This window comes from Sturnira hondurensis, unplaced genomic scaffold, assembly GCF_014824575.4.
Source record: "Sturnira hondurensis isolate 20B ecotype Veracruz unplaced genomic scaffold, ASM1482457v3 Scaffold0021555, whole genome shotgun sequence".
Classification (NCBI taxonomy): domain Eukaryota; kingdom Metazoa; phylum Chordata; class Mammalia; order Chiroptera; family Phyllostomidae; genus Sturnira; species Sturnira hondurensis.
Window position 1 is genome coordinate 1,713,106 of NW_028094186.1, and position 12,566 is coordinate 1,725,671.

Here is a 12,566-nt window from a genome sequence, read left to right on the forward strand (position 1 = left end):
GTGTACCTCCCTCAACTGGGAGTCATCACCATTGTCTAGGGTTAATTCTTCCATTTTTCTACATTTCTTTCCGAGGCGTAGACAAAAGCCCTACCGAAGTACAATTAAACCACGTGAGGCACACTTCCATTACTACTCATCCTTCGGCACACAGCATAAATGTCACTTGCTCAACACAGCACTCCCTGACCCAAAGTAAAGACAGTCACCCCATTACAGGCTTACCTAGCACGCTGTGCCATAAGCGTAGTCGAAATTCTAATTAACATCCTGTGTGAGTGTTTAATGTAAGGTCCTGCCCACTTTGCTCCCTGCTTTATCCTCAGTGCCCAGCAGAGAACCTTGCATACTGCAGACACTGCGCAAAAATGACCTGCAGTGCACAGGAGTGTTCAGGGCCACAGTAGGGCTTTTATCAAAGTACACCTACACGGAAGGCAGAGGGAGAGGGAATTCACAGGTGACTGGGAAGGGTACCTAACAAAGCAACATCAACAAAGATAACAAATGCAGCTTCTGCCTGAAAGATTATCAAGCACACGCTGCCAATCTGTTCTGACTATTCTTCTTTAGGGAGAAACGACTCCCATCAGCCTTGCCCCGGATGCCAAACCGTCCCTCCACTGGCCCACCTGCCGCTGGCTCTGACTACAGTAGGGTTCTCAAAGTGTCTTCTGTTAAGCCTGACATTAAAGAAATCTGGAAAAACGTAAAACCACATCCCTCTTCTCATGGATTTATTACTGTTATTTTTATAAGAACTACTAACTGTTTTACGTTTTTCTGTCTTAATTTCTAATACTGTAAAACGGTGGAGTACAGAAAGCTGTGTGTGCGCCTCAAGATAAAACGGACTAAAACTAGTGCCGCGTTCTGCAACCACATCCCTGTGTAAGAGCCAGAAAAGGGCAGCCCGGGAGGACCTAAGCTATTCCCTATTTCTCTTCCCTATTCTAAGCCCCCAGCAGATTGCAAAGAGAACCTTCCCACAGTCAATCACACACATACACATACGCAAACTCAGACATAAACATACACAGCCACGGCAATGACAAATCTAACACTGTGAAATATGCCCAATTTAAAAGGGAAAAATAAACCCCCAAAATTTAAAAAACAAAAAATAAAGCTAGAATGAAAATCACTAAGAAAGGTTTTAAGAATTGTGTGGTACAGAACAGTGGAACCTTGGTTTTCTAATTTAATTCGTTCCTCAAAACTGTTCAAGAAGTGATTTGTTCAAAAACTGAATCTCTTGTCACCTGAGAGACACGTGACTGATCACACAGCTATCAGCATGAAAGTGTTGTCAGACAGAGAATGGAGACCTGACTGAGTTGTTCAAGAACCAAGAGGCTCGAGAAACCGAGGTTTGACTGTGATTTTATAAAAGATTATATAGACTACAGGAATATCAAGGACAGGTGTCATCACATAATTTAACTGGAGAATTTAGAATTTTAAAATTTCTGCCTCAAAAACACTTTCAACAGTGTGAATTCTACAGGGTTTGGGGTGGAAAGGGGTTAAGAAGTGTATCAAAAGAACAACCCACAGGACCTAAAAAAACTGTTAATACTGAATAAACATTAGCAATTCATTTCATAAGCAAAACAAGTATTACGCTTCACATCTTTAATACCTAACCACCACACCTTCATTTATATCGCACTTGTAACTTTTTCAAATGCTTTCCTATTATCTCATCTTATCCTTACAAATGTGAAATAGGCAGGTAGTTATTACCATTTTATAGGAAAGAAACCTGAGAACCAGAAAACTGGTGGGCTGAAGGGCATACTGAAAGCACACAGAAATGGGATTTAGGAGACCAGAGAACAGAGTGAATTCCGCATGAAATGCTATGTTGCTGCAAAAAAAAAAAACAAAAACAAAAAACTGGAGGTAAACAAATGGACAAGAATTTAAGTGAGAGTAAATGCCAAGAAACTTTTATGTAGAAAAGAATCCCATCTTTGCAATAAAGAAATACATGTTTGCTTGCATAGAAAAAAAAGAACTATACTTACAAATTATATAACAGTGATCGCCCCAAAGCAGGAGTGCTAAGGTCTTTCACATTACACTTACACAGTCATATTGCTTTTTTTATTAACAAGCATGTGTTAATTTTTTAACTCTTCATGTTGAAGTAATTTTAGACTTAGAGAAAAGTTGTATAAATAGTATGAAGAATTCCCTTGTATCTTTCACCCAGATTTTACAAATGATAAAACCATTTTATCAAGTTTCTCCTTTTATTCTGTCCCTACATATGTATACATATTAATTTTTTCTCAACTGTTTGAAGCCATTGCGGTAGTACTGTGTTGGCCAAAAAGTTCGTTTGGTTTTTCTGAAAGACGGCTCTAGTAGAAACCCTTAGTTGTCTTTAATGTCATTCGAAACAATTTTGTTAGACTGTATTGTGACAACTGTCGTAACTAGTATGCATTAAAAAAAACCTTACCAAAACTGATGAATTTTTGTATAGCTGTTTTAATATTGAAGATGGAAGAAAATAAGCAACATTTTGGCATATTATGCTTTATTATTTCAAGAGAGGTAAAAACACAACTGAAATACAAAAAAAAAAGATTCGTGCAGTGTGTGGAGAAGGTGCTGTGATTCATCGAATGTGTCAAAAGAGATTTGTGAAGTTTCATGCTGGAGATTTGTCACTGGACAATGCTCCGTGGCCGGGTAGACCAAGTGAAGTTGACAGTGCTCAAATCAAGACATTAATTGAGAACAATCAACATTATACCACACACAAGATAGCCGACACACTCAAAATATCCAAATCAACAGTTATTGATAAAAATAAAAAATGTGTCTTTTATTTAATGGAAAAAAACCATATGGACTTCTTGGCCAACCCAATACTATTATGTGATCTACAGACCTTATTCAAAATTCAGTAATTATCTCACTAATGTCCTTTATATCAATAGGTAGGTAGGTAGGAAGATAGATAGATATGGCCTTGTACAAGACACTCTCGGTACCCGTTGCTTCACCTGGAAAACGAAGACAGTGATCTTTCCCTATGTGCAGTGGTGAGTTCGAGAGGACCATGTAAGTTACTGCACATTAACACCATTCAGAAAGGAGGGAGCTACACAAGACAATGAAACCGAAAGAGGACAGACTTTGGGGCTGGACAGACGTGGTTCTCTATCAGAGTAACTAAACCTCCAGCAACTTCGGTTTTCTCACTGTGAAACCAAAGCTACAACGCTTACATCTTTACTGGAACTAAATAAGAAAATGAAGATAAAAATATTACAGGAATAGCAGAAACAGCAACTAACTTTTTAAGCAATTTGCCTGTGTCAAGCACTATGCTAAATATTTTATGTGACTTATCTCACTTATTCTTATAATAATCCTATAAAGTACATGATATATTTAGTACTGTCCTCGTTTTACAGCTAAGAAAACTGAGGGTTAAAGCAGATGAATGAACTTGAGTTCAGGAACATTATTTGAACCCACATTTATATGAATTTAAAGCCCGTATGCTGATCCATCACACTGGAGTTTCTCACCTCACAGTTGATACTGAATAAATACTACTTTCCTTCTTTGTATCTCTTCCTTCATGCATATTCAAGTTACGCAATTCTTTAATTCACCAACAGAACCAAATTTTAAAAAAATAAGCAGATGTACTTTATGAGAGAATAAACCCATATCTTAATTCATAAATTATAAATTTGTAAACAGATGATGAAGCTCTGTAGAAAAAAATTTCAAAATCAAATGTTCTTTACAGAAATAATATAATGGCACAAAAGATGGTACAGCTGAAAACAGCTTTCCAACAATATTCAGTCCCAGAATGGTCACTGTAATAAACATGCAATTTAAAAATAAAAAGACAACTAATTTCTTTAAATAGTCAGAAACACAATGAACCATGAGTTAGTTACACCTTGTCAAGCTTAGAAAAAGACAAGAAAATACTACTTATTACATCTGAGAAGGAAAACTCCAGCCCTGTATCTCTCTCATCTAAGGCCAGATTTTTTCATATGACCATGAACATGGTACTCATTCTCGCTCGAGTTCAAGTGTCCCTGCTGTACATGACAGGCTAAGGACTGACTTCAGTACTGAGCAGCTTATTTGGTTTTAAAAAATATTTTGAAAATGAACATGCCCTGGCCAGCTAGCTCCGTTAGTTAGAGCATCATCTCAAAATGCCAAGGTTGTCTGTTGATGTCCAGTCAGGGCACATAGAAGACTCAACCAACGATTACATAAATAAGTGGAGCAACGAATCAATGTTGCTCTCCCCCCCGCCTCTCTCCCAAATCAATAAACAAAAATTTTTGCCCTGGATGGTGTAGCTCAGTGGATGGAGTGCAGGCTGTGAACCAAAGGTCACTGGTTGGATTCCCACATGACTGGGGTGCAGGCCAGGTCCCCAGTTGGGGGTGTACAAGAGGCAACCGATCCATCCATCAAAGTTTCCCTCCGTCTCTTTTTCCCTCCTTTCCCCTCTCTCAAAAAAATAAATAAAATCTTTTAAATTTTTTAAAAGAAAATGAGCAAAGTAATAATACAATTTAAAAACTGAGCAAGGCACTAAGGGATATACAGTTCAAGAGAATTAGTGAGATGCAAACAAAAACAGAACGAGATTTTTCTAGCCACCTTCCCTGTGCTGGGTAGGAAACAGATCCCAAATAGCTCAAATGAATAAGTGGTATCTATGGATACACGTAAAGTGGGCTACTGCACCACTTCAGTCCACTACTAAATGCAAAACCTCTAAAAAAGTAAAAGGCAACAAACGAGACAGGGTGAGTATAAATCACCTTTGATCACAGTCTCATGACTCAATGTGAATACATCGTCCTTAGCAGTAGCACAGGAAAAAAAAAATACAAAGGAACAGAGGCCGATGCTATGAAAGGGTTTCAAAGTCTGCGGATGACAGGCATCTCAGAAGGGTGATGAGCTGAGGTCAATCTGATGTCAGTTAGGTAAATGCCATTGTAAAGATGTAACGCCTCAACATATACACTCTAACAGTTGGTTAAATCTCTGGACGTTTCCATGACCAGGATGCATGTGCCTAAAGATCAGAGACCTTAAAGAAATCATCACTCCTTAGGTATTTAAAGAATCCAAAAAGCCCAGCAAAGAATTCACGTTTCTACCGTTGGTATGCTCCACTACACTTACACAGCTTGTTGAACAACCTGCTTTTCTTCTGGGCCTACTTCCTGAAAATGGTCCAAGTAAACTAAGTATACCCAAATCTAGCCTAGAGAGTAAAGTAATCAATATATTTGAAGGATACACTAAATTTCATCAAGAAAAGTAGCCCAATTATAGTATTTCACTTTGAGTTCTTAACTGCGTTGGTAAAATCTCTTTCTGACCCTCCAGATTCCATAAGCTATATACTGTACAAGTTATACCTTCTAACATGCCCTTAAATATCACCTGGATGGTAGCCTAAAAAATGATGTGAAACAAAACAAAACACACTTATAAAACGCCAAAGGGTTAATATCAGTAGGGAGATCTGAGAGAAATGTACAAAGAAAAAAACTCTGAAAATATAAGTACTTATAGAATATTAATTGGGTCCACCATATACAGACCTATAGTAAGAGTGAAAAAATAAGTTCTTAAGTCTACCATTAAAATCAATCTCCAAATCTAGTGAGGTTCAAGAAAGCCCTTAAGGAATCAATATGAAGAGAAAGGAGAGTATCATTGATAAAACAGGAAGCTTTTAAGCAAATAATCCAAAACAGATCATGTTCCCTCCTTTCCCAGCTTCAACTGCTGGTAGCAGCAACTTAAAAGGAATTTTTAAAACATCTAATGAAACTAAATGCCAAGAGTGCTCAGAATCATAAATGAAAGTTAGAGGAAAGCACTTGTTTTCCCCTAAATCCTCACCCATGGACAATTTTTAATTTTACTGCTTTTAGAGAGAGGAAGGGAGAGAGAAACATCAATGTGAGACAGAAGCATCTGTTGGCGGCCTCCCAGCCGGGCCTGGACGTGCACACTTGGGCTGCGGATGGAACCTGCCACCTGGGCATGTGCCCCAACCAGGAATCAAACCCAAAACCTTTTGCTTCCGGGATGACCCTTCAACCAACTGAGCCACACTGGCCCAGGCAGAAAGTATCATGAATACTTTTTAAACAAATTTTAACATAGTATACTACTAGTAAAAATTAAGGTCAAAATCCCAGTATGGCAGGTTTTTAAAAATATATTTAACTGAAACTACAAATAAAAACTAAACACCTCACTGGAAAGGTTAGTGAAACACTTCAATTCTCCACCCCTCTAAAACAACACTGAATTTACCACTTTTATTTAAGTCAGGTCCAGCACTGTTGAAGCTAAAGCCTACCAAGACCACCAAAAGGCTAGTAGGCTTTGTGGTTGCAACACCAGTATCTGGGATTTCAGTTGCAGAACACGTGTCAAATCAAGGCAGCCAAGGGTCATGTCAGCCTCCAGTGGCTTTAATACGCATACCCCAAAGGAGCCTAAAACATGGCTTAGGAAACAACCTTCAGGAGACAGAAAAAGCAGTAGAGAGACATTTGTGGAGACCAGATCATTCAGACAAGGGTTGAAAAAGGACCTTAGGAAGCTAAAAAGGATGCAAGCTTTGACCATTAAAAAAGTTGACCTTAAAAAGTTAAAGGCCCAGAAACTCTTGTCTGAAACAAAAATGGGAAAAGGTATCATATAGACCAGGGTCCGGCACAAATAACGCCCCTATTTTATTACAAAATCATAAGCATGTCATTCTGTAACATCACAATATCACACTCAAGCACACTATATGACATTTTAGGTGAAATGTTCAAACTAAAACTATAAATTATCACACCCATATTATTATCCTACCAACCACACTCAAGCAGGCCTTACTTCTCTGCCAGACCCTGTATATACATTTGTCAGCCAGCAAAGTCCTGAGTCCTCAGTCATAGTTTTAAGGCATTAAGCCAAAAAAAAAAAAAAAAAGTAAGAGACACGTAAAGTATTGCCCTACCTCAGCTTCGGGAAACACGCTACACACAGGACCATGCTCGGTGACAGAAGCATTCATAAATTCACAAGTGAAGAAGTGCTTTCTTCAACCATCAGTAGCAAAGATATAAAATAGTTTTCTGAAGCTTAAAACACATGCCTTACATAAAATGCTTACTTTTACTTATGTAAGTAGCCATTTTCACTGCAGAGACCTTAAACAATAGCGTGCCTGCCTGTCTTCCACCCACCACACTTATCTCTTCATCTCATTATAAGTCAGGAATTTCAGGGGGAAGGGAGTGAGGATACAGCAAGGTGAAAGGTGGGTGAATCCACAGAATCTCCTTAAGGCTTGTAAAATCTATACAGCGCCCCAACTCCACCTCGCCTGGAGAATCGCTGCGTGTAACTGGATATGACCATCGGGAGTGTCTGGCAGACCCAGGGAGGGGTCACTGCCATAAAACCCAGCATGTAACACGAAGTAGAATTATCCACTTTACATTCCCTTTTTAATAACTATTGTCGTAACTTGCAAAGTACTTTCACACCTATCCCATTTGAGTTAGAAAACATTCCCTCACTGAGAGTTTACTTCATGAAATAGCGCAGGGCAGAATACAGCTGTTAATGTATCAGGTTAACCACTAAAATAGCAAACTAATATTTAATTCAACACAAATATTTTTATTTGGACAGAACTCAAAGTTCTTTAGAACCTCAAAACCACTGCACAAATTTAAGAGGGAATTACTATGACCTTCGGGACTGTAACCCCCCTGAGGACCAAGAATGATCCATCGTATCTTTCACCCTCCGTAATTTCCTGAACAATGCAGGTTCCTAAAACGGTGAAATAGATTAGCTTCTACTCATTTATCAATTCATCCAACACTTATTGAACAATGAATTCCTACTGTGTCAGGCACTGTGCTGGCTCAGATTTTTTTTTAATGACATTGAATTTTAGCCCTTAATTATATAAAAGAAAATGATCACCATTCCTGTTTCCTTTCTCTCATTCTTGATTATTAACTTGACTGGAATAACATATTCCTAACAAGTCCATTTTCAAATGATAGACATATATACAAATGTAGCCCATGTTAAAATAATGTCTAATAGCGAGCTACGCTACCGCCCTGGCTAGTGTAGCTCAGTGGATTGAGCACAGGCCTGCGAACCAGAGGATCACGGTTCAATTCCCAGTCAGGGCACATGCCTGGGTTGCAGGCCAGTTCCCAGTAGGGGACGCATGAGAGGCAACCAACCATATATTGATGTTTCTCTCCCTCTCCCCTTCCCCTCTAAAGATAAATAAAATCTTTTTTAAAAAATCTATTTTCCTTCTTCCACGCCCCTGAAACAAAATTCTGTCGCAACCATTCTACTGGCAGTAATAATATCATTTGACAATCACCTTGGTCACAGTTGTCGGATTAGAGCTCATGATTAAAAGCATTATCAGCAACAGAATTTCTTTCAACAAGACCAAGCAGCAACTGAACCTGTTTTGACTACTCAACTTCTGTTGATAGTTGAATCAAATCTTACAGTCTTTCTTCCCTCCTTAAAGGAAAAGTCCAACACATGAAACCATGGCAAATAATACTTCTATAGCATGCTAGAATCTGAAGAGTTTCATATCTCCATGTACATATCTCCTGTAGTCCTCAAAACTCATTGGACAGATGAGAGAACTGGGGATCAAAGCTGGGGTTCCCTGCCTTTTCAAAGTGGGATTTTAAGAATGAACCCAGGTCTCCTGATACCAACAGTCCGGTGCTTTCTTCACCACAGCTGCCTCTTTGCTATACCAAGGCTCAGAAAGTTGTACGGACTGAAAACATAAAAATAAGAAGTCCATGAAAAGTTATGCTGTAAAAGTGGACCAAGGAGTTCTCAAAATTGTCAACAGAGCCTCGGGGGGGAACAAAAAAGAGGAAAGCTCTCTAATGAATGAGACCAAAATTGTTGAGATGTTGAGAAACAAAATGGGCAATAGAGGGTATGAGAAAGTTTAGGACAGAGTTCAATTTGGTGATCAACGGAAATATGATATCCACACAAGCTCAAACAACAATTTATAACTAGCCCATACATTATGTTTGCTTTAGAAATAATTTTAAAAAATTTTTCTCTTCTCTTTTTTCTTGTTGACACTATTAGATGTCCTTATTCCCGCACTGTTCAGACCCCTTCTAACTCTCTTCTTAAAAACAGAATTGGAAAAAACAAACCTCTTCAGTCCAATACTTCATAATATAAACTAAGAAACAGATAGCTGAAACACTGATATATGATGTAAAAATATATTTAGGTCTAAAATATATATATGTCTTTTATTAACAATTAACTTAGATAATGCCAAACAGATTTGAGAGCTGAAGCACTGTTTGTTCCTTAAAATTTTACACATGAAATTCTAATTCACTTGTATAAGGTATTTACTATTAACCTCTAATGTAAGAATTCACATTGCAAAAGATTACCAGTAAAATAATCTTCTTTAGTCAATGAATCCACTTCTTCACATTTACTCACACGGATTGAGTGGTTACAATGGGGCAGGGAAACTGGGCATGTTTGTCCAAACACGAAGAGAAAGTGAAATATACCAGAAGACATGTAAACAATACAGGATTGCCAATCTTGCTATAAATGGAGGTACATTATCATATATTACTGTAAATAGCAGCCAATCAAATGCCACAGATGTCCTTTGTCTACCAACTCTGCTGCATATATTTTTTCTATTCTTGTATTGCTACTAATATTTAGTAGTTCAAATCTTTGTCAATAGCCAGGGGGAAAAAGCCATTCTGTTATTCAAGAATTAGAGTGTGTGTAACTTGAAGAGACCTCTCCTGCATCCATTAAATCTATAGAAAAAATTGTTTTCTTTTACAGTTTCAGTTAAAATGGTCAGATTTGATGGATTCAACACAGATTTTGGTCTGTTTTACTCACTGCTGTCCTCTTACCGGCTAGAAAGGGCCTGACACAGTGTATATATTTGTTGACTGAATGAATTATTCCTATGATCTATGGCTCATTACACAAGAATATATTCAAGAACTTTTCACTTTGACTCCTTAATGCTTTTAAACTGGAAATAAAGAAACCCTCCGGTGTTTACAACAGCCAGCTGCTTGTGAAAAGCACTCATTCCATTCGTGTAAACAGTAGCATGTGCAAGGTGTACAGTTATGCTGGGACCACTAGGGTGTCATAAACTACCTCACATATTTCCTCAAGTCCCACAGGTAAAAGAGCTAAACTGTAAAACATGAGGGTGCACTTAAACCTGTACTCACACGCTGAGAATTCTCCTTTGTAAACTAATTACTTTCTCCACTGAAATAGTTTCTTTATCAAGGCAAGAACCATTTACAATTAACATTCTGAGAAGAACCAGCAAGTAACAGTCGTACACAAATTCTGCTCAGGCAAGCTGTGATTGTCACTAAGTTGCCCCATGAACCTGTTGTCCTTCTCCCCCCTCAGTGTACTGAATTCAGTTTCTACTTAAAGGGACACTGCTTTTCTTTAGGAGGAAAAAATGTGAATTGGAAGAAAACCCCTTTGGAAAGGTTCGAAGAAAACCATCCGCTCGTAACTGTCAAGATAACGCTTGTTGACGAAATGATCATCAGCTCCTTTTGAGGCTGGAGTGGGGCCACAGGGCATGATTTGAGATCGGCTTCAGCCCTCGGTGCCAAGTTTGAGATCCCATGAAATAAGTAGAAGATGAAAGAAGGGACAACGTGGCCACTTGCCCGGTCTGCTGGAGGACCGAGGGGACACTGTCTGCTCCCAACTTTGACAACCTTTTTTCCCCCAATACATATGGTCCTCGAGCCTCCAGGCTCAGGCTGGCGATTCCCAAGCTAGAGCCAGGCTGTGGGGCCAGTGGAGGCCGGTCCACTCCTGGGATGGCCCTCAGGGTGAGCAATGCTGGCTGGGGGCATGGACAGTGAAGGGGCTCACTGCCCCTCCCCCCTCCCCCCCCAGCGGGGCCCAGATGCTCCCAACGGCGGTGCCGCGGCTCCTTCAGCCCTCTGCTGGCCTGCTAAGCCGGTGGCCCTCGGCCACGCCCCACGCCCCCAGGGCGTACCCCTGGTGGGCTGCCTAGGGACCCTAGTGCAGCGCTCCAAGGGAGAGCCCCCGGCGCGGGCGTGCGGCCTAGTCGGGGTTACATAACGGGGCCAGGCCCCTCCGGAGCGGCCGGGGGCTGCAGGGCCCAGGACAGCAGAGGAGAGGAACACTGTCGCTCACCTGCTGTAGATGCCTTCGGTGATCCGGTTCCGCTTTAGGGGGCGGCGGAGCTTACTGCAGTCCGCGTTCCGCCGCTTCATCCTCCCGCTGGGGGACCGGGTGCTGCTGCCGCAGCCGTCTCTCACCTCAGCCGCCGCCGGCCCGCGTCGGGCCTGGACTCTACCCCTGGGGCTGGTCACAGAGACATGGAGCCAGCACCGAGGGGGAGGGGGGTGGGACGGAAAGGGGGCGTTCAGAGCCTCCTCCGCCTTCGGAAACAAAGAAATGACAATTCCGGGGCCGCCCGCCCCAGCACCAGCCAGACACCTGCCCCGCCTACTAGGCTCCGACAGACGGCCCTTGGGACCAATCGAAGGTGCTGCTACGCCACTGCTGGCCAATCCCAGAGCCCATTGAGGCAAACCGAACTCTAGAATCCGCCTCTTTGAAGGACAGAAAAATGCGCCAATCATTATGGTGTCTGGGCCGGTGCCTGAGCCTATCAGAAAAGATTTAAATAGAGGCTTATAAATAGGCCCTATAAATATAACATCCTATATTATTCCTTGTTGCGAAGGTACACTTCATGATTATTGGAATGCGTTTCACTGTATTGTAATCCATACTGGAGCATACCATGCTATTTTCATTGTAGTCTATCACTAGCACCAACGAGGCCTGGGTTTGCGGCATGTACTTGTTCTGCGCTGACATGTGCTCCAGTCAGTTGCGCGTCATTATGTAAGGGGCTCTCAGCACCCTTCCCATCCAGGAACCTCCGGGGTCAGCGCTGGGGACCTTCTCTGCGAATCCTTGACCTCTCCACCAGGCTGGCCGGATCACCTCGCCTTGGGAGTATGAATGACAAAGCGACTGTCCCCCGCCCCCCCCCTACACACAAACACTCACACACTCACACTACCGGCTTTCAGCGAGGTGATGACAGCGAGGCGGCCAATCCGAGGAAGCGTGGAGCGGGGCTATTGTGGTTCTGCCCCCTAGCCTTACGTCACAGGGGCGGAGCTGGGTGCGCGCGACGTTGTTCTAGGCTGTAGGTGTGGTGTGTGGGGCGGTGCAGTCCAGGTTCCACGTCCGCAGGGCGGACTAGGCTGCAGGCTCCGATGGCACCGCGCCTGCTGGACAGGGCAAGCATCGGTCGGTGTAGGAGGCGCGTCTGCCCCCGGGCTGCGGGGACTGAGGGTTAGGCCGGAGGCTGTTCTGCTTCGGCCAGGCCTCGGCCAGGCTCCTCGGAGGTGGAGAAGCTAGGCCAGCGATTTTTTCTC

At 41.7% G+C, this 12,566-nt stretch overlaps 1 protein-coding gene across 2 annotated transcripts in view; it reads right to left on the reverse strand.

Moving 5' to 3' along the window:
- MACO1 (macoilin 1) overlaps positions 1 to 12,219 on the reverse strand; it is a 61,212-nt gene extending 48,993 nt beyond the window's left edge. Inside the window, exons 1-2 of one of the 2 annotated variants that reach the window (XM_037032700.1) lie at positions 12,201 to 12,219; positions 11,305 to 11,552 (exon numbers count right to left, since the gene is read on the reverse strand). In XM_037032700.1, coding sequence (XP_036888595.1) covers positions 11,305 to 11,384 — 80 coding nt within the window. In that variant the 5' untranslated portion in view covers positions 11,385 to 11,552; positions 12,201 to 12,219. Of the gene's footprint in view, positions 1 to 11,304; positions 11,615 to 12,200 lie in introns of those variants that run through there. The other variant, XM_037032699.1, reaches the window with a different exon arrangement.
- Between the last annotated feature and the right edge of the window lie 347 nt (positions 12,220 to 12,566).